This window comes from Lissotriton vulgaris, chromosome 11, assembly GCF_964263255.1.
Source record: "Lissotriton vulgaris chromosome 11, aLisVul1.2, whole genome shotgun sequence".
Taxonomy (NCBI): Eukaryota; Metazoa; Chordata; class Amphibia; order Caudata; family Salamandridae; genus Lissotriton; species Lissotriton vulgaris.
This window is the reverse complement of record NC_141699.1, coordinates 966,131,198-966,151,470: the sequence shown is the minus strand read 5'-3', so window position 1 is coordinate 966,151,470 and position 20,273 is coordinate 966,131,198. Positions and strand designations below refer to the sequence as shown.

The 20,273-nt window shown below is 41.5% G+C and overlaps 1 protein-coding gene across 1 annotated transcript in view; it reads right to left on the bottom strand.

The window, feature by feature from the left end:
- Positions 1–19,283, bottom strand: part of IGSF10 (immunoglobulin superfamily member 10) — a 107,781-nt gene extending 88,498 nt beyond the window's left edge. The window contains exons 1-2 of the mRNA XM_086944135.1: positions 18,664–19,283; positions 16,056–16,321 (exon numbers count right to left, since the gene is read on the bottom strand). Of these exons, the coding sequence (XP_086800261.1) occupies positions 16,056–16,264 (209 nt within the window). The 5' untranslated portion in view covers positions 16,265–16,321; positions 18,664–19,283. The remainder of the gene's footprint in view (positions 1–16,055; positions 16,322–18,663) is intronic.
- Between the last annotated feature and the right edge of the window lie 990 nt (positions 19,284–20,273).

Below are 20,273 nucleotides of genomic sequence, written 5' to 3'. Positions count from 1 at the left end.
ATTTAGGCAAAGACAAAGCCCCTCTGCCAGCAGTCATAACATTTCTAGTGTGTACCAAATTACAGTAGGCAAAACTATATACAACCCTTGCGAAATTGACAAGGGATCTCAAAGCACAACTCGTCGACTTGAAATGTTGTCATGGGAGTTACCAACACCCTTGCCTATTAAGGCAGTCTGTGAGATTCCCTGTAACAAAACAGCTGTCTACAAACTTCAACAGCGTGTAATTAGATTCTACCCTTAAAAGACTATTGCTATAAATGTATGCTTTATATAGTAAATAAGTCAGGCCTACTATCTTTGTTGTAACTTTTCATAATAATAAACAGGTCAAGACTTTATACTTCTTCAAAGGCTTACCATCATGACCTACTCTGTCCTCCTGTATAGAGCATACGTTTTCTCAGAAGGCAAAAAGCACACAGAAGGCACACTTTTTCAACAGAAGGACCCATCTTCTGCTCAATCAAACCCTGTACTTTAGACAATCAGCATTAGGGTGGAACCAAAGCCTCTCTCTCATTAGAGCTTTTTACAGATATAGGAAGTTCATTGTAATGAGCATTAAAAGCTTGTTGATTGGGTCAAACAGTGTCACAACACAATTAATAAATGACATTAAAATATCCAACAGCACCATATGTTCTCAAAATGTAATTTTAATTTTTGATCAAGGGTAATGTGAAGGTACGAAATGGCAAATAATCAAGGCAGTACAATTCAAACATGTCTCTTGACCTTATAAACAGTTTTCACCAGCGAACCAAGACAAACGGATAATGTGTTGGTAATCAGTTATTCAGCGAGGAACACCAACTTTTTATCTTCAACAACTACAAGTAAAAATCTTAGAAAAATATTATGATCCTGAGATGGTATATCAAAAATGTAATTCTGTCAGCCAAATACAGAGTTTGCTTAAATGTTTTAATGACCAATACATGCATTTCACGAGGTTTACTCATGGCAGTGTGATATAGCCCTTTTCAAATGCTTCTAATCAGTGAAGCTGACAGCACACAGCCCCTGGGACAGTGTTCTGTTTCCTCAAACAGGCATTGGAGAGGGAAACAGTCTTTAATTAAATGATATTAAACTGAGATTTTGGTGGAAGGCAAACAACATAATACTAATGTGCATTGTGAAAGGAGAATTATAGCTTGCTATGGCTCCAGAACCAGTGTACTTTGTGAGTTATGCACCTGAGAGCCTTATTAAATGTCAAATGAGCTGTTGACCACGCATCTGAAAATTTATTAAACTTGTAATATCCAGCTCAAATTGTCAAGAATCATTCTACCCTCATCATCTACCCAAATCAAGTGTTCTTCAAACTAAGCATGGGCGGAAAATCCGTTTCGCTCGCGGATTTTGCGGATTTTCGGTAAATTCGCAATCCGCGAGATCCGCGAATCTCCCGCAAAATCCGCAAATCCGCGAGCAGCGGATTTTATGGCTTGCTCGCACTGTTCGCGTGAGTTCGCGGCTTGCCAGTACAACTTCGCACCCCGCGAGTAAGTGCTAAATTGCAGAAATACGATCTTAGCAAAACTGAAACTACTTACCAGGTTCAAAAGTTCAGGCTCATCATTAGTAGCCATTTCCTGTAGTGCTTCCTGAGGGGCCCCTCCAGAGTTCAGTTGCCAGTTGCAACTATTATGTGACCCTGCTCTGAACCTCAGAATAGTTACACATATGCCACAAAGGTCCTGAATTACAGCTAAGGGAGACAAGCAGGAGCCAGGCTGGAAGTTAAAATCCATTAATCAGCCCCTAAATTATTATTGTCAGTTGGGGCAGGGCAGGTGTTGTAACTAATTTTGCAACAATGAAAGCACTTAGCAAGTGCAAAAGATCACTAATCAGGAAGCACTAAGGAAGCAGGTGCCAGCTAAAAAAATATTCTGTGACACATTAATCAGCCCCAAATTAATTCAGGTCACTTGAGGCAGGGAAGGTGTGCTTTGCTTTGCCGAAAATAATGTACACTGGACAACCAGAGGGTGTGGTGATGAAACAGAGGGTGGCATGGGTGGGCCAGAGGGTGGCATGAGTAGTCAGAGAGTGGCAGTGGTGACAGAGAGTGGCAGTGATGAAGAAGAGTGTCCCAAACAGGCTGGACACGTAGAAACAACAAGTTCGCAAAAGTTGCGACCCGACAGGTAAGTTCGCAAATTGCGAAATTGTAAAAACCCTCGCGAACTGGCAGAAACACGCGCGAACACACAAAAAAAAAATCCGCAAATTCGCGGGAATTCGCGGATTTTGCGGATTGCGAGTTCGCAAATCCGCAAAATTCGCGAACGCGAGATTCGCAAAATTCGCCCATGCTTACTTCAAACAAACCTCTGCCTATTTCAAATATGAATTGCAAAAACATGGAGTTCCCTGGCCCCCACCTTTCGAAATTCACCAAGCAACAACAAACTGTACAAGGTAAGCTAGACTTTCTAATTGTACAAGCAGACCCTGGGTTGCAGCCTTTTCTACAACAAATCATTTACTCCCAAAACAGTCTTTTTTACATTGATATGGAAGCTACAGGTGAAGATATACTGGATTACACAATGAACTATAATTAGGGGATCCCCAATCTACATCCATCAAAGATTCACTCAAGACCAACCAGTCAGTCCACTATCACTGCAGTGCGCATGGAAACTATCTTGACTTTAAGAAAATGTAAATAGACTTATTCAGTAAGAATTGTGCCTGCCTAGAAGATGTCCTACTGAGGAGTTCCTTATTGATTTGTCTGTACTTCAACATCATGCGCCTCATTTTTGCCACTGCCTCTGCCTCCAGGAGGCATATAGTGCACTGAGCAATTCTGATAACATACCATAGTTTACCTGTCTGTCAAAAAATTAGGACACATACCACCACTTCCCTACACTCCAGTTTTGAAGTGAACTTTCAAGTCTTACTAAAAGTGTGCATCATATCAACCCTATCCAAGAGGAGTAATGCCACATCCTGAAAACACCTTTGCTCCTGTCACCACTTAGACCTTATCTTCAAAGCTAATTGAGGAGACTGATAGCTGCATTATGCCCTTTACAAATACAATCAATAACAAGCATTTGCAATGCAACAGTTCTCACATTTATGCGAGTTTGAGCTATTGGCACTGTAAATGACAATCCCTTTTTTTATGTTTTGGTTTTAAAAACATAAATATAAGGCATAGTCGCTTAGAATGCCAATAGCTGAAACTCCCTAAAATTTGATTCCTATTCCATTGCAAATGCTTGTTCTTATTGACCCTCCCCTGCGACCCAACAGTGCAGCTATAGATCTACTTTCTACCCATTTAACCAGTCTACCTTATAAAAATATATTTATTTCGCATAAATGATTTTCAGTGTTTGCCATTCTCTAAAGTTAGAACAATTAATTATTATTTTTTTGATAGCTCAACTTTCATGTTTGTTCTGCTCATGTTAGCCACACTGTAGATATTGTGTTGATTACTGCGAAAGTCTTCCATCACTACACTTTGGTCTGATTGTGCACTCCCTTTTATTTGGCATGTCAAGCTCTTGCATTAAAGGTGTCCTGGTGAAGTGTGGGTCAGAACTATGATTAAATGGAATAGGGTTGGGCCCGATATGGGCCACTCTGCCATGGCTCCTGTCAAGTGTATGAACGACTTGCAAGTCACTGTTTCCACTCAACTCTTAATTTGTGCTTTTCTTTAGCTCCTGATAGCTTATTGCAGTCTTATAATGATTAAGTATGATGTTTGATGACCTTCCTCATTATCAAAATATTTGATGTAATAGTCAGTTCTTGTAATCCCTAGCCAATGGGTGGTTTAAGCTGCATTGGCCTACTGAGAAGGGCAGTGGCACTTTTTTAATGCACATGGAGAACTGTGTACATATATTCAAAACAACAAAAGCTGGTTTAGTAGGCTTGTCTGCAAACAGGAGAGTCCCAAGTAGCGTGGGCGCTACTCCTTAGAGTAAGCAACCTTTAGAGTGCAAATGTTACTGATGCCCAAAAGCATCCACTACATGACCTCTGCATCCAGACCCCATCTGATATAAATGTTTGCTGTTACCTGCTAAATAAACTGAGTGCTAGAACTGCACCCCCACTGACAGACGGGCATGCGAGGGGGCAGCAGAGATGCACACGAACAGTCTCCGACGCAGCGGCAGCTAAGAGATCTCAGATCTTAATACAGTCACTATGCCCCTCCCCCACCCTGGGGTGACACGCACACCCAACCCCCAACAGACTCCCTCAGATTATGTTGTACACTGTGCCCCGCCAAGGCTGATTTTAATAGCATTTCTAAAACACTCTGGCCCCTTTCTCGCGTTCAATCGCTGGGAAGGCAGTGGCCAACTCTTGCCTTGAGGACAATTACATGTTTCTCATGAGAATTCCAAAGTGTTTATCAAATAGAACTAGATCTACTAAGTATATCCTGTTCAAATCAGGCGTACCAAACTAGTCATTGTTTAGAGTGCAAATGTGTTTTACCATTTTTACCATTCGAACGTCCGTTGATAAATCAGTTTTCTCTCAGTGGCACCTTGGGTTCTAGCTTGTTTTTAATACCCCAAACATTATTCGGATGCTTCAATCTGCAGCGTTTGTGTCTGTCCGATTTGTAAAGGTAGAACTAGATCTGCGTTAGGAATGCGAGAAATGTTAGTAACGAAAACTGAAAACCCACTTTTGATGGCTCCTCAGTGCGTTTATATAACACAACAAACAACTCGGGGTTCTTCCGGAGCTCTGCGTTTCTTTATCACAGTGTCAGAAAATATTTCTAGCATTTGATAGAATGGAGCCGGGAGTTCTAACTTGCCGATTACTTGCACTGTGAAAATAAACATTACCCACAGTTACAACAAGCACAGATTCAAAACCAGTGGTGCACACGCACCACAGAGGAGCGGGAGCGGGGGCGAGGGAGCGTGGCAGCAAAGTGAACGTTCGCTAATTATAAACACATGTTTATAATTAAAACCAGATGCCGCTGCTGTGCGTAACAAACACAAATAGGCCATAGGCAGTTACATTTCTCAAGAAAGCTGGGACATGCAACCGGCTTTGAACATTTGTGTGCTGTCTTTTTTAAAAAGACACACGTAAAAGCCAATTGCAGTCGAGGAAAACAAAAGCAAACGCACAACCGTGTGGTCAGCTTTCAGAAGCCCCTACATGAAGTCTCGCTGCGCGGCCAGTACTGCGCACTGCAACGCTAGGCGCGAGACCTAAAAACACACATGAATTCATAAATGGCAACATAAAATATAGTTTACATCGTCTGAGTGAGGAAAAGCAGGAAAGCCCAACAATTTCAGAGAACTTAAAAGAAATTCCATGATAAAGAGGTGAATGAGGTAGTGCAGTAGTGAGGAGATGATAGGGAATATTATTTTTCTACTGACTGTTGTAAATTGTGTTTCTAGCTGAGTGGGGTGAACTCCTACTCAAGCAGCAACCACAATGTCTGTCAGGGTGAAACACAAGCAAACCCCAAATTGATCTGTGCTTAACCCTCTGGAAGCTAGAGTGAGTGAGTCACAGTGAGGTTGAGTGATTCAAAATGACTCATTGTCTCATTCATTCTGACTCACTGAATCTCACTGCAACTCACTCATGTTCACTCAGTTTCACTCTGACTCATTCATTCTCATTCAGTCTCACTCATTTTTACCTAGTCACCCTCCAACTCACTTTTCTCCCAGATTCAATCGAGCTCATTCTGATTCACTCAATCTCACTGTGACTCACTCATACTCACTTTCTGACACTCATTCACACTCATTCTGATTCAATCACACTCTGACTCACTCAGACTCAATCATTCTCATTCATTCTCACTCATTATCCCTCCATCTATGTGTTTTAATATAAGAGGGGAGTGGCAAGAAAAGAATACTTATAAAATGGGAGGGTTTAATGGAGGAGTAAGGAGCGGTTTCATAAGGTACGTGCACCCACCCACAAAAATGTAAGCCCATCCCGTTCAGAAACTACACTTCTATAGTTACTACAGCCAAAAGAGACCCAGAACATTTGTAAATGTACTTCAGTGAAGAGCTGGAGCATCACAAATCTCCAGCCACTGGTACTGCAACACCCTCCTGTAGGAAAGTGTCTCTTTTTGCATGGTTAGCCCACAGTTTTTGCCTGCTGTGATTTTAAAATGTAAATGCACTTGATCCCTGCCAACTAGGTTCCCAGTACCAGATCTCTTTCCCAAACACTGTACCATGATTGGCACCACTTCAACTACCCATGTAGGTCCACAGTAAATGGTACACCTGGAACCTAGGGCATGGGTACTGAAGAGTGTCCACTGGGGCTGAAGCACTAGTTGTGCAACCCCAGGGACCCCTCACCAAGGCTATGCACTCTGCCATTGCAGGCTGTGTGTCTTGGTGCAGAGAAATAATTCAAAGAGACAACATGGCACACAGCTCATGCTTCATGAAAAAGTAACATAGAGTGTACTCCAATGGTTGTAGTCTGTACAGAGTTGGCACAGTGCTTCATTTATTTCTATGGTTCACATTTTCCTTGTTTTTCTCCAGTCACGTGGTAGGAATGCATCATGAAGTTTAATTTAAAATACTTGTTATATTTGTGCATTTTCACTTTCAACACATATTTGGGATAGGAAGGTTCTGGCTCATTCTGTTACAGGTTAACACATTCTAAATTAAGACGCATTTGAGTTTATATGAAGGGAAAGGTTTTGTTGGGACATGACCACAGGTTGCACACATTGGTGATGTCATATATATTATGCACGTAGGTGGTGAGCGTTTGTGGCAGAGAGCACATGTATTTATTTTGTGGTATAAACATGATGCAAGGTATTGATTTTTATTTGTTGTTTGGATGCCTATATTATGCATCTTTATCATTTGCACATGGTCGTGGTTGGCCAGTAGCGATCTAACTGATCAATAGACTGTGATGCAGATTAGATTACAAGATGTTATGGATGTTTTTAAGCTTGTTCTTGTTGACATTTATGGCATGTCCTTCATTATAGTTACCATTGAAGAAGGGCAGTTGTTGACTAAAATGCATTGGGTTACATCTATTATACTGTGCTATGAAGAACAGTGAATTGCTGTGTGTTTTGAGGAAAGACTAAGGGGCACCTGTTGAAACATTCTTTAAACATTTGTGTAGATCATGGATGGAATTGGAATACTAATGGATTACAAATCGATTAAAAGTTTCAAAAGAAAGAAGAAGCTTGAATATGTTTGATGATTCACTCATCTGCACATCCTGGTGCTTGAGGAGCCTGAAAAGGATTGAGCATTCTTTCATACAGCCTTGTGTGCCATGCCACCCATACACTGCAAAATGTCTAGTGAAGGCACCGCTACTGCAGGCCTTTAGCTCTAAGGCATGGTGGAGTACATTCTTATGTGATGGCCTGTCAGCATGAGCAGATATGTCCCTATTATGTCCAGTCTATTCTGAGATATTATAAGTGTACAAGGAAGCCATAAGAAGTGCATGGCCTGGATACTTGCCAAAATGAGTTTCCTAGCTTTATGATAGCTTCACTTATTTCTAAGTTGTTTGGTACCAAACATCTTGTCCTAATGAATCCTCACTGATTCCAGTGTTGGAATTATTGATAAATTCACACAGGAGATCCTTTTAGAGAGTCCCTTGAAAATATACTAAGCACTGGTTTGGTCCCTGACTTGTTTTTGCCAGTCTGCCACCACCAGACATGATTCTGCCTCACGGGTGAGAACCAGCACCCTCAGAAGACAGAGACAAAGCCTGCTCTGGGCAGAGGTGCTTCGCACCTCCTCCAAGACAGGATGCCTTCCTAAGCATAAAGCTTCAAACGCAATGCTGACTTTGAAATCCAATCTAGAAAACTACAAATAGTCAGGGAAGCTAAGCCTCCTTTCCTGCTCCACTTTGGTGGGAGGAAAGGCAGGAAATCGTATTAGATTAGGGGGAAGGTCCATATTTAACCAACACCACCCCAAGGGCGGGGTAGACGATGTTAACCCCTCTCCTGAAAATTCACCATTATGGGATGGTGGAGAAAAAAAACTGGCAGGGCTAGGTTAGTGTCCTTTGCCACAGGAGGTGGCCACTAGAGGGTGTAGACATCCTTAAAGTAGGTAGTCAATTGGCTACTTTATGTTTCCCCTTGTAACACCCCTAAATTCAGTATTTAGGTGGCACCCTGAGACCAGAACATCAGATTTGATGGACAAGAGAAGACTAGGACAAAGAAGACTTGTTGCAGAAGAAAAAGGTGCCAAACTCTGCCTTCTGCCTCAAGGACTCAACAATCGCTGCCTGCTATGTCACGCATGAACCTGAAAAGACTCCAAGAATCCTTGAGCACCTCCAGCGTTCAAGCACAAAATTGCAGAGACGCTCCCTTCGAACGAAGGTATGACTTCCCTGCACCCCACAGGCAACGATCCCATGAAGTACGGTTTGTCAGCTTGCTGCTCCTCAATGCCCTCGATGCAGCACCAAAGCAAGAAAAGGCGCAACAGCTCTGAGGGTCAGATCTGTCTCCATACCAAGTTTGGAGTCGCCAGGACCTACCATAGCCACAATGCACCAATACCCAGGGTACTGGACTCCCAATGGCAAACACCAAGAAGAAGAGTCCACGCCAGGCTCCCAAAGCACCAGAAAGCAAGCACCCATCATAGGATGACAATACACCCAAGACCCACTTCCTGAGTGGCCCAGTGAATCCAAGATCGCCTCTCCAAGTTGCCTGCTCCTGACTGCAAGGACCTTAAGACGCACAACACCTGGCTAACCTGTTCTTCCTGCACCTGGCCCCACTGGCTGTGGTACTGACCAACCAACTGTGCTCCTGTGGTCCCAAGCCCTTGTGACCTTCTTCCTCCAAAGAGACCCACTGTACTTTCCTGTAAGTCCTCCTGTGAAGTCTGTTTTCATGTAACCCCCTTGGTCTTTCCGCATGAGCATTCAAGACCGTCAGCACTCTTTTCCCCTCTGATCCATGACACTCCCGAAATTCTCCTGCTGGAAGACTGGACCTGGTCTCAACATCGACCTAAATCTTAACTCCGAAAGTACTTTCCTAAGAACTGTGTTCTTGGTCTTCAAAATTACATAAAAATCTAAATTGTTTTTATAAATTGGTCTCAGATTCCTCCTTGAGTGTGTGTCATTTATTCCCTCTGGGAATACAACAAATGCTTATCACTACCCTTTGATAAGCCGAACTGCTCACCCACACTACCACAAAAAGAGCATTAGAATGATCTGCTTTTACCTCTGCCTTCCTTTTGGGGATCCACTGCACTCTCTGCACAGAGTACTTCATTTTAGTACACTATGCAGAAAGCCAGCTTCCTACACCTCCAATAGAAAACAATGGATGTAGGGCCTTAAAATAAAACCTTGGGGGAAATAATGTTAAATAACATTATTTAAACTTGTTACAAATATACATAAATGTTATTTGATGTTAGAATATTCAAGTCTATATATAACTTTATCATATGTTATAAAGAAATTAAATTCAAAAATGTACATTATTTTTAATTAAACATAATTAAATTGCATTTAATGAATAATGTACATTACTTTTAATATTGTTAATATGTTTTTTACTTTTGCAGGGATTGTTTTTCTAATTTATACTTCAGAAAAATAAATGTTAATTTACTATATTAAAAATCATGACATTTTAAATAAGAATTGCCTATCATTAATATTTTACATTTATATATGCTTTCTATTTTTTTATTTTAATAAACTTTTACACTGTTCCCTATATTTTACCATACGGTGACCTCTGCCTACATGTGAGAAGTTTCTTCCAGCACTTTGAATTATTAACTTATTTCTTGAATAATTAATTATTTATAAATATAGCAAATTAAATTACAATGTATTTTTAAAGATTTATATGAAAAAGATCCCACCTAGTAAAATGTTTGTATTTACTTAGTAAGTATATGAAATCTGAGAATGGTATGCAGAGAATTGCCTGACATTTTCTTTTTATTGTTACATTTATTTTTAAAATAAACAAGTTATTTAACTATTTTGTCTTTAAATGTATTTTTTTTTTAAATATATGTTTAACATTCTATTCATTTATGTATATTTTAAAAAAGTCAGACTACATTATTTTAATTTAACATTAGTTCCTATAGTTCTATTTTAAATCCCTGTTTTCATTATTTTCTATGAGAGAGGGTTGCAGTGTCAGTGATGGGCATGCGTGGTGCTGGAATTACTCCTCCTCCTCTTTGGCTGTAGTGTCTTTACACTCGATATCTGGCTCAATCAGCTGATTCACTGGGGGAGACATGCATGCATTTCAGTAACTTTACACTTGCAAATAGTGAATAGATAAAAGTGCTAACTAGAGTTACTCGAAAGTGTAAGTATAAACGTACACAGTAGATTTACACCGGTGTAAGTTTACCTTTGCCAATACCCTTCTTTGTAACCATACATTCTACACCTTTTTACACAAATCATGAAAAACTGCATATATTGCTACAAAATACTGCACTTAGTATGCCTGACATCAATTTTGGTGAATGGTTGAGCATTTTACCAAAATGTTAAAATATGGGATGATTGTCCCTCCTCCCCTTCTAAATTTTCTGTTCCCTCTCCCTCTGGATTTGTAGACTCTAGTCATTACTGTAAGCATAATACAGGTAGCATAGCAGAAGGGTGATTTGTGCTGACTGCTCTGCAGCTGGCTGCACAGGGTATAATTAGATGACAGCCTTAGCAATGGTAACCTTACATGTCATCTCCTCCAACAAAACTAGCTTCTGCTTGAAGGTGGGGTAAGGGAAGATTGAAAGGGGACACTGTCAGGGAGTAGTAGTGATCAATTTAGGTAGTGCTAATCCCTCCTCCACAGAGACATATATCTAGAGGTTGGTGTGTAGTGTGACACTCTCTTCAATGTAAATTCTTTGCTTGGTAGCATTGATTGAACATACAATTTTAGATCTGAATATATCTGACTCCAGCATGAACAGCAATGGGGAGGATCATAGAATTTCAGGATGACTAATTGCTAAATAAGATGCTCCTAGCAGGGTCCTTTTAAAATGCAAAGCCGTTCACTCTAGCGTTCTGTCCTGTGGGAAGCAATATGAGGGGCATATCAGCAACAGCCGGCGATAATTATACTCGTGCTAAATGTGCTTAGCGATAATTATCACTGGATTTTATTGCTCAGCTAGCGCGCTAGCAGCTACGCTTATCTCCAAAGCGATAAAAAGCCAAGCGCTAGCTGCTAAATGTACGATTATCGCTCGAAATCCAGCCATAATCGCACAGCGATAAGCAATAGCTTGATGATAGAGCAGGGCAGACTTATCCGTAATATCCACCTTCCATTGAATAGAATGGCTAAGTCAGATTGAAACCAGGCGTAAGGAAAGTAACGATAAGCGTGGTTAGCGCTACTTTTCTTATCGCTGTGCAGGTTAGCCTGCAGATTAATAAGAGGAGAAATGTCGGTTAGCAACATTTCCCACGTTATTCTGGTGTGGAACGCCCACTTTGCATATCATTAGAGATGCACAGCTGGGCGTTAAGGGAAAGGGCGCTGAGTCATGAGAACACGCACTAGCGTGTCTTTGCTGATAGTGCAATAGAATTATCGCCGCTTTTCGCCTGGAAACGGACGCTAAAGCGGCGATAATTCTATTACGGCCCCTTGCTGATATGCCTAAAAATTTGTTTAACTTGGGATCAGCTAGTGAGAGATTGTAGGAAAGTTCTTCTTATTGTGTATTTCCATAGTTTCTTTTTGCCTGAATAGATGGCATATTTTGACTAGCGTTGGGCAAAAATATTTTTTCATGTAACTTCATCAAAACTACGTTAAAATATTTTACATTTCATAGAATTACGTACTAGTATCTTGCTTGAAAACGGAATATAAGTTCATAATCAGAAACCCAATATTTTCGGAACTACTGGCAGGAGACTGACTTGAATAGCAAAATGCCTCAGTTCTACAGTTTCCAAAGTCATTTTCTGGTCAAACCTCTCTTCCCTGGGTGATAATTACACACAAAAAACCTTGCAAAATATCAACAAATTCTAAAAGAACAAAATTTGCAAAATTTTGAGTTTTTGCCTGCTTGAAAAATCCCAGACATCATTTTCAATCGAGAGGGAGTGGGAGACAGTTAATCAGCTCCCAACTGGTTGTGTTCTACATCTAACACGTCACATAGCTGGCAAACATCAGTTGACATGCTTGACTTTAGTTCAGCCTGCAGTGAAGCGTCACACAATAAGCGCAGATAGCATAAGTGCCAAATTCTCAATTTGGAAGACAGTGTTTCTTTACACCATTCACATGTGAAGTTTTAAATTCCTAGCACCAGGGGTGGAAAACGTCTCACAACAGCAGGAACAGAAAGTAGCACTGAAGCACAGCTGTCCAAGCTGCAGTGATATCCTGTCAGGCTAAAACCGTTTTTGACATTTTAAAGTATTCTTCTAACTTTAAATTAGTAATCTTCAAAAAATACCTTGTTGCTTCGAAGGTGTAGGTGCATAATGGAGAAGTGTGGCTCACTGGTTAGAGCAGGCAGACCCTGAAGCAGAGGTCAGACCCGGGACCAGGGTTCAATTCTCGACACGGCAGGGTCTTGAGCTTAAGTGTCCACGGACTCGATAATTCTCGCTTCGGTGCCTGACCTAATCATGGGTTCACACTCTGCAACTCTGGGCATTAAGCTTGCTTAATCTCCACAACGGCCCACTGCGGCGGGATGCCTGGCTTTCACCTTGGGGATGCCCTGTAGGGGCTATCTCACAGGGAAAAGCCAGGACGGGTTCCCAAGGCAAGCGCTTAGAGACCCCTGGGTGATAAGCGCTATATAAATCCAATATACAATACAATACAGTAATGCTCAGAAATGAACCATGAACTAGTGCCAAATATGTGTCCTTCACTTATTACAGCAGCCACAGTGCCTAACCTCATAGGCTTATGGACGTTTTCCACTATCAAGGCCTGTTCAAGGTGTAAGATCCACAAATTGTTGATTTTGTGTAGGTACTACAAAGAAGTTTCATTATTTCACAATTTCAATGGTTAAGTGAAAAGTTAATTCACTAATAAAATATAATTTTCAAACAAATTTTACAAAAACCAACCTCTTTAAAGGTTGCTCGTTTAGGGAGTTAGACAAAAATCGAGCAAATCAAAGAAAACCTGCCCTTAGGGAATTAGATAGGATACAGCAAGAATTTGTTGTAATCCCTTGTCTAGAAAAAATACTTCTTTTCTAGAGACCCCTTACTCACCAGGGTTGCCCTTAGGTGGCGTGCTTCATCATCGGAGTTCAATAGGACCCACACCACCCCCACCATCCTAATGGTGGGGGTGGTGCCTATTGGTAATGAGCAGATAATAAACAGGCAAAGTGGTTTGAGACCAATACCTTCTTTGTGATCCCTTTTCTTCTAGCCAGTTACAGGGAGAGAGTTACCCATCAGGAGACCTGCTCTGTCATGTTATGCAGTGCCTCATCATAATTTTCTTTCAGGGCCTATTTCAGCATTAATATTCCTATTTATCCAAGTTCCAAGGTACTTGACAGAGTCACTACACAACTCCAGTGGGAATTCTGATGTGTATTTGATAGCGCTCTCAGTTAGAGAGAAAATTAACGAGTTCCTCTAATTAATGACAATTCTTGACATAGACCCAAACCTTATGTATTCTCTAAGAATTCTATTCAAGCATTCTTTAGGGTCTCTCAAATATAGGGTCATATTGCCTGAGTATGAGAATGTGTCTGCTGGTATAGCGATTAACATATTCTGGGCTATATTGGTGGAGCTTTGCCACCTGCGGCTCAGGGCCAAAGCAAATGAAATCGAAGATAGGGAACATCCCTGTCTCGTACCTCTGGATTGGTAGACAGGGAGCCACAATTCATCATTTAAATTGATTCTCAAAGGTGGAGATGAGTGAAGTAGTCTAATCCAGTCTCTGAATATATGCGCCAGACCCATTCTGCTCCGTATGGAGAAGAGATAATTCCATTCCAGCAAATCAAATGTTTGAGAGGCATCAAAGAATACAGCGACTCTATTAAGATCATGAGAGCAAAGATGGTGAGCAGATTGTGGACAGTCAATTGGATTTGAATGAACATAGACATACCCAGAAGAACCAGGTCCAGAAGTAAGAGGTTGAGATGATTAATTTGGCCAAATCTTTTGCATCACTATTTAGGAAAGACAGCAGTTGATACAGTCCGCACCTTTGCTGGTTTTCCTGGCTTGAACAGGGTGACAATTAAATACTTGTGGTCTCTTACTTTTGCATATAGGTGCCTCGATGCCAAAGAAGGCATATATGATGAAACCCTGGATCTGTTAATGCAGTCTTGAAATGAGTAATTATGGTATCTTCCCCACAACAGTAAACATGGATGTTTAGAATAGAGCAGGGCAATACTGTGGGGCCTTCCAATGAACAGAAAAGCAAGAGGCAGGTAATGTTAGTTGCACTCCCCTCTTGTATTACACCTATCCTCACAAATCTTTCTATATATGGTGCACACTCCATTAGTTCCAGCCGCTCATAGGAACGTCTCTAAGACAGAGCACAAAATGTATAGATATAGTGGTGCAACTTGAGTCATATTCATTCTTATATCTCTAAATTGTTCTTAAAATTCATACCCCCAAATTTTATCTCCAACTTTAGGTTTTGATCCGGTGAGGAGTTTTGCTTGCTGCAGCTGTAGGTCATGGATTAATGTGGAATCATGGATCTGACCTATTATGGGTCTGACCCATCCTTGGAGATAAGATGTGGGCGTATGATTGGTAGTTCTGGAAAATTCGACTGAGGATTCTTTTCTGGAATTAATTTATCATGTGGGGTTGGTGCAGTTCTCCCTTGGAATACTTAAGTCATTTACTGAGTAAAATCAAATGCCCTGAAGAAGTCCACTTTGTAGACGAAACGCATTTGCTGTAACATTGGGCTTCTGGAATTTTAAGAACATTTTGGAAAAGACAAATAAAAGAATAAGGAAAATTGAAGAACTTGAGTGGACTTTGTTTAGTTTGATATTGATCCAATTCTCTGTGTCCCATTAAATCTATACAATATTGGGGGGCATGAGTCAATATTGGGGGACTGTTATTATTTTCCTTTTGGTGCTGAAGGGAGTAGGAGGGGTTTGAATGCTCCTCTGCCTGCTGCTCCTAAATACGGTTTCAGCCGGTGTGGATCTCTACCCAGTTAAGACGAGTCCAGTGTTTCCTGACCTGTAGTTACCGGTTCTTGTGATTCAAGACCTGATTACACTGGTACACTTGTACTTACCACGGCCATTAGTGTTTTTAAGTCTGTAAACCTGATGAGTTCCGTCCACCGATGTGGCCCTCTCCAACCTTTAGCTCCATCCAACCTCACCAGACCATCACCAATGAAGTTTCCACCTGCGTTTTGGCAAATGCTATTTCTCTTCTTTTTTGTACACTTTACGCCACGCCTGTTTGCGTGAGTGAGGTGCTCAGGAGAGTACAGTGTAATGCTGATACTTTGTGAGTACCTAGAGTTACAACATTGTTGCAGTGCGCCACATGTGCCTTGCTTGCTACTTCTCAAACTATCCGCAGATTCTTCCTTTGTTTACATACTATCAGAGGGTACATGTCCATCAATTATGGCTACATTACGAACAACTTTCACAAGAAGAACAAGCTTCTAAAGCCTCTTAGAGTTTTGAGACTCTTCTAGAGTGAACGCCTGGAAGAAGCATTTTTGAACCAGCCCCCTTGTGTTTACTGTATTCCTCTTGGTGTGTCATGCCACTCTGTTCACATCATTGTTTTTTTCTGGCAAAACCTTTTTTGCTTCATCCTTCTAAGCACAAACGTTGTAGCACCTCCAGTAACACAATATGTTCCACTGTGGACACCAAATCCGGAATGAACATGCATCACACATAATACTCACACATACATATAGAGTTGACTGTAGGAACAGGCACGCTAAGGCTGGTAATGTAGCATGTACCTACCCCAGGTTGATGCGTTCCACGTTGGAGGCGAGGTGGCGGGGGATGGCTGTGAGATACCTGAAGGTGCAGTGTACCTCTGTGGGCACGTAGCAGGCACAGGGCTTAGGGCATGCCCCGGAAGGACTAGGAAGAAGAAGAAGCAACAGGAAGATGCTACCAGCGCTGAACCGGGCCAGGTGGCTCCGGTGCCTGCTGCCTGGCATTGCCATCCTTGCCCACTTTCTAGTCACAGCATCTCACACTGGAACTGTTCCAAATCCTGCTCCCTGGACAAGAGAATCTACAATCAGGTACAGCCAGTAGCCATAGGACATCAATACACAATAACCAAACCACAGGAAAGTCCTAACATTCCCCAATCTGCTTTTTCTCGCTGGACTTTGTCTCAGTTCCCTTCCTCTTTTGCCTACTTTTGTAAAACGGTAGCACCAGGAGTGGCAAAATTATAATCTTTTCTCATTTGATTATTGCCAATAAGAAAATAAAATTAAATAAAATTAACACGTGCAACTTTTTTCTGCATACCACAGCTTTACACGTTTTTTTCGGTTTTTGTTTTGGGGTAGGGGAGATGGAGGGGAGTAAGGGTGGTTCCTCTGCTATCAAAATCTAAAATCGAATATGTCATAAAATGAAAGATTTGTACTCAGAAAAGTGATGCCCACCACGTCACAGCTCAGACTACGCAGAACACGCATTGTTGTATCAGTTTTTAGTTGATGGAAAACAATTGCATTCATATGTCTTTCTAGAGAATTAACACGAGCCTTGCAATAAAACAGCTCTACGGCTTTCAAACAATTCACGAATATTTTATGTGAGCGAGATCCCTTTGCCAGAGAACACGTCAGCTTTTCTAATGCCAGATAATTACAGTGTGTTCTGCAGGGTGGGAGATATGGATGATGCTTCTTGGCATGTTTGACTGGAAAGGCCTCAAGTGGATGGAATTGAAGACACCGCAGAATTCGGATTGATCTCGTGGGAATTGTTCTAAGTATGAGACAGACGCCACCTGCTGGAGAGAGCTGCATACCGCGGTCTTTATCTCACATACAGTGCTAGTCTGTGGTACTTATTCTCTGGCACAGAGTTAGTATTACAGAAGTGTCTGGAACTTGTGACTTTCATACATTCCAAAACTTGCCCTGCGCAATTTACATTTGCGAGCCACTTTAGCTCCCACAAAGTCTCCAGTTAAGCCACAAAGACACCCAGACGTATTTACTGAAGAAATTCCCCGAATGGTGTCTCACTTGAGTGTAAATCTTAGACACGTCAATCACCTTGACTTATGTGTTCACAGTAAACACTCTTTGCCTTCCAGTTTTATTTATGCTGGCTTGCAGATTCTAGGTAACGTCTCTCTCCCTGCTGAAGGTTCTGGGCCTGATTCATAAAGGCAATTTACACTTTTGTATAATTCACACTTTTGAGTACGTTTACTACTTTTTAGCTGTTCACAAAATCAGAGTGTAAATTTACTCCAAAAGTGTACCTTACAAGTCTCCACCAAACTGAAGAGCCTGGAGGGGGGCTATACACATTTGAGTAATTTACACTTTTGAGTAAGTTTGCTACTTTTTGGCTATTCACAAAATCGGAGTATAAATTTACTCCAAAAGTGCAATTTACACTTGGATTTTGTGTATAGCCAAAAAGTGGCAAACGTACTCAAAAGTGAAATTTACTCAAAAAGCGTAGATTACCTTTATGAATGAGGCCCTGTCAATCTCTTACTTCCTCAAGCAGTGTCGTAGCTGACATGACCGGGCTCACATGTTTCCCAGACCCATGCATAAAGTAATCTTGTTCAGGTTTTTTTCTGTGACCTGGGTTTTATAGCTCTGCTTTTCCATCATAAAACCAGTGCTTAATTTGAGCCTGTGGTTTCCCGTGCTCAGCACCAGCACTTAATTGGTTTCCGGTGCTCGGCACCCACACTTAAATGTTGTTTATGAATACAATATACATTAAAAAATACTAATACCTGCCTCCCCAGCTATTCCCTTAGGTATGGGAACCTGCAATAATCTGAACTGTACCACTTACAGGCGAGAGAGATGGTAAGTAGTTGTTTTGACAGGGATGACAAGGGCGATGGGTGGTGCTACTTCCAGTGGCCTCCTGGTCAGGGCACTGGCACTTATTATTTTACAAATTAAGTAGTGCATAAAACTAGGACACCAAGTCCCAGAATGCAAAGCAAAAACATGGACTGGACGAGCTGTCACAGCTTGGACCTGGTGTGTGTTTTGCTCCTCCACTTCTATTTACAACTTCCCTCCATTAGTGGAGATGATGTTAGGGCTATGCACAGTCCTTGTGCTAGAAGGTAGCATACTTCATTTCAGGCGCTAGACAGGAATCTGGGGGTGTGCAAAGCCCTACAGTATATTTTTCTGTCTTGCACAAGTCCAGGACAGTGTTAATGGTTAACACAGACCTGTGCGATGAAATGCAAATTCATATCATATTTGAGTAAAAACACCCCTTTATTTTTTTTTTGTGCAAAACATACACTTTACAAACGGGCAGCGTTTCCCAGAGAGGGGAGAGAAATTGCAACAGCATAATACAGGTGGGCACATAAACAGCCTGAACCTACCTTTCTAAGCTGATTCTCTCGCACTTTCAACTGGTCACAAACTGTAAAAACAAAACAAACCCCGAAGAGCAAACTCCCAAGCGGAGGCTTGCTGGGCCAGCGAAAACAGCACTGATTTAAATCCAATGGTCACCGCATAGGTATGAACTTCAAATGCTCAAAGTTTGCACCATTCCAGCTTCGAGAACGTGAGCGTTTCCAGAGCTCGCATGCATCCAAGTCCACTTCTTTGAAGCAAAAAAGTGCATGAAAAACATATGACTTTTCACTCGGATCTCTCCTCCTGTGGGACGTTACAAGTTCTTCTGCTCCTGGCAAATTGTCTTTTTTTCATTAAGCAAACACCACTTCTGTCTTTGCTGTTAAACACCCTTATCTTCCTCCATCATCTGCAAGAGCATTCCTGCGGTCCCCTCGGGATTTTCCAACCTCTCTCCTGCTTACAGGCTTTTTAGTTTATACATATATATCTCCTTCTCCAGTGAACAGAACACAAAGTAATGACTTTCTCTGCCGTGTCACCGTCACAGCGTTTCTCTTGTCAATGTCAGCGCTTTCCAGTAGGATCTTGTGTTTCTCGTCGGTTCCCCATGCACTAACACCCAGAAACCGGCGTGTTCCCCTCCACAAGCCGCCTCTCTGCAGAAAGGTACCACACATTTTCCTTCGCAGAAACTCTTTCCAGACACAGATGCAGACACGTCGGGATTGGCCGAGTCTGACGCTCTCCCATTGGCCGCGGAACACTCTACTCTGGCAGGGTCATATATTTCGCGAAATGGGGAGCTTAACTTTCCAGACGGGGTTTCCGTGTTTTAATGCGCACGTTTTGAATGCATTTTCAACATACAGCCTTGTATTCTTTGCCAAACCATCACATTCTAACAAATACCGAAATATAGATGCCCGCATGCTGTAAATGAGAACACATTCGATCATTTCAAAATCAAATGATCGGCTTTTTAGTTATTTCACATGTTGTAGCTAGTTTGATCTCATAAAACATAGCATAAAATGTACCATAAAGTAAAGTAACGTGAAATAACGTGAGGTAACTTGACATGAGATTAAATGGCAATGGAACATTTTAAATAAGGATAGACTAAGTATAACCATGGCCACTGGAATTAAGCAAACATGTGACGTCAGCGTTTTTCTCATAATTATTGTTTTTATCATCAAATTGTTTCTAACGGTTCAAAAGTTACTGAAGCACAGTGACTAGTTGCAGTGCAGTGGAAGGCCCTTTGCAAAGGTTGAGTGGCCACCTTTCTGTTGCGTTTTGCTCCACCTGTGGGTTAAAGTGGTATTAATGAGGTCCTACCTATGCCCAGACACCCTTAACAAGTGTGAACATGAGAAAAAAATGTATTAAAAGTCTCACAAAATGTAGTCAACCCTGCCACATAATTTGGTCCCACCCGCTGCATAATTCCAGTGGCCTTCAGTATAAATGAAATGAAAACATGTCTAGCTAAGGGATAAGCTAAGTAAACATAATACCAGTTTGCATATTCTCTTTAGCACTCTATACTTTATTGAGCTCGTTGATGAGATGCCGTCCAACATGCCCGGTTCTTCAGCAGACACTAAGGAGCTAATTTACAAGC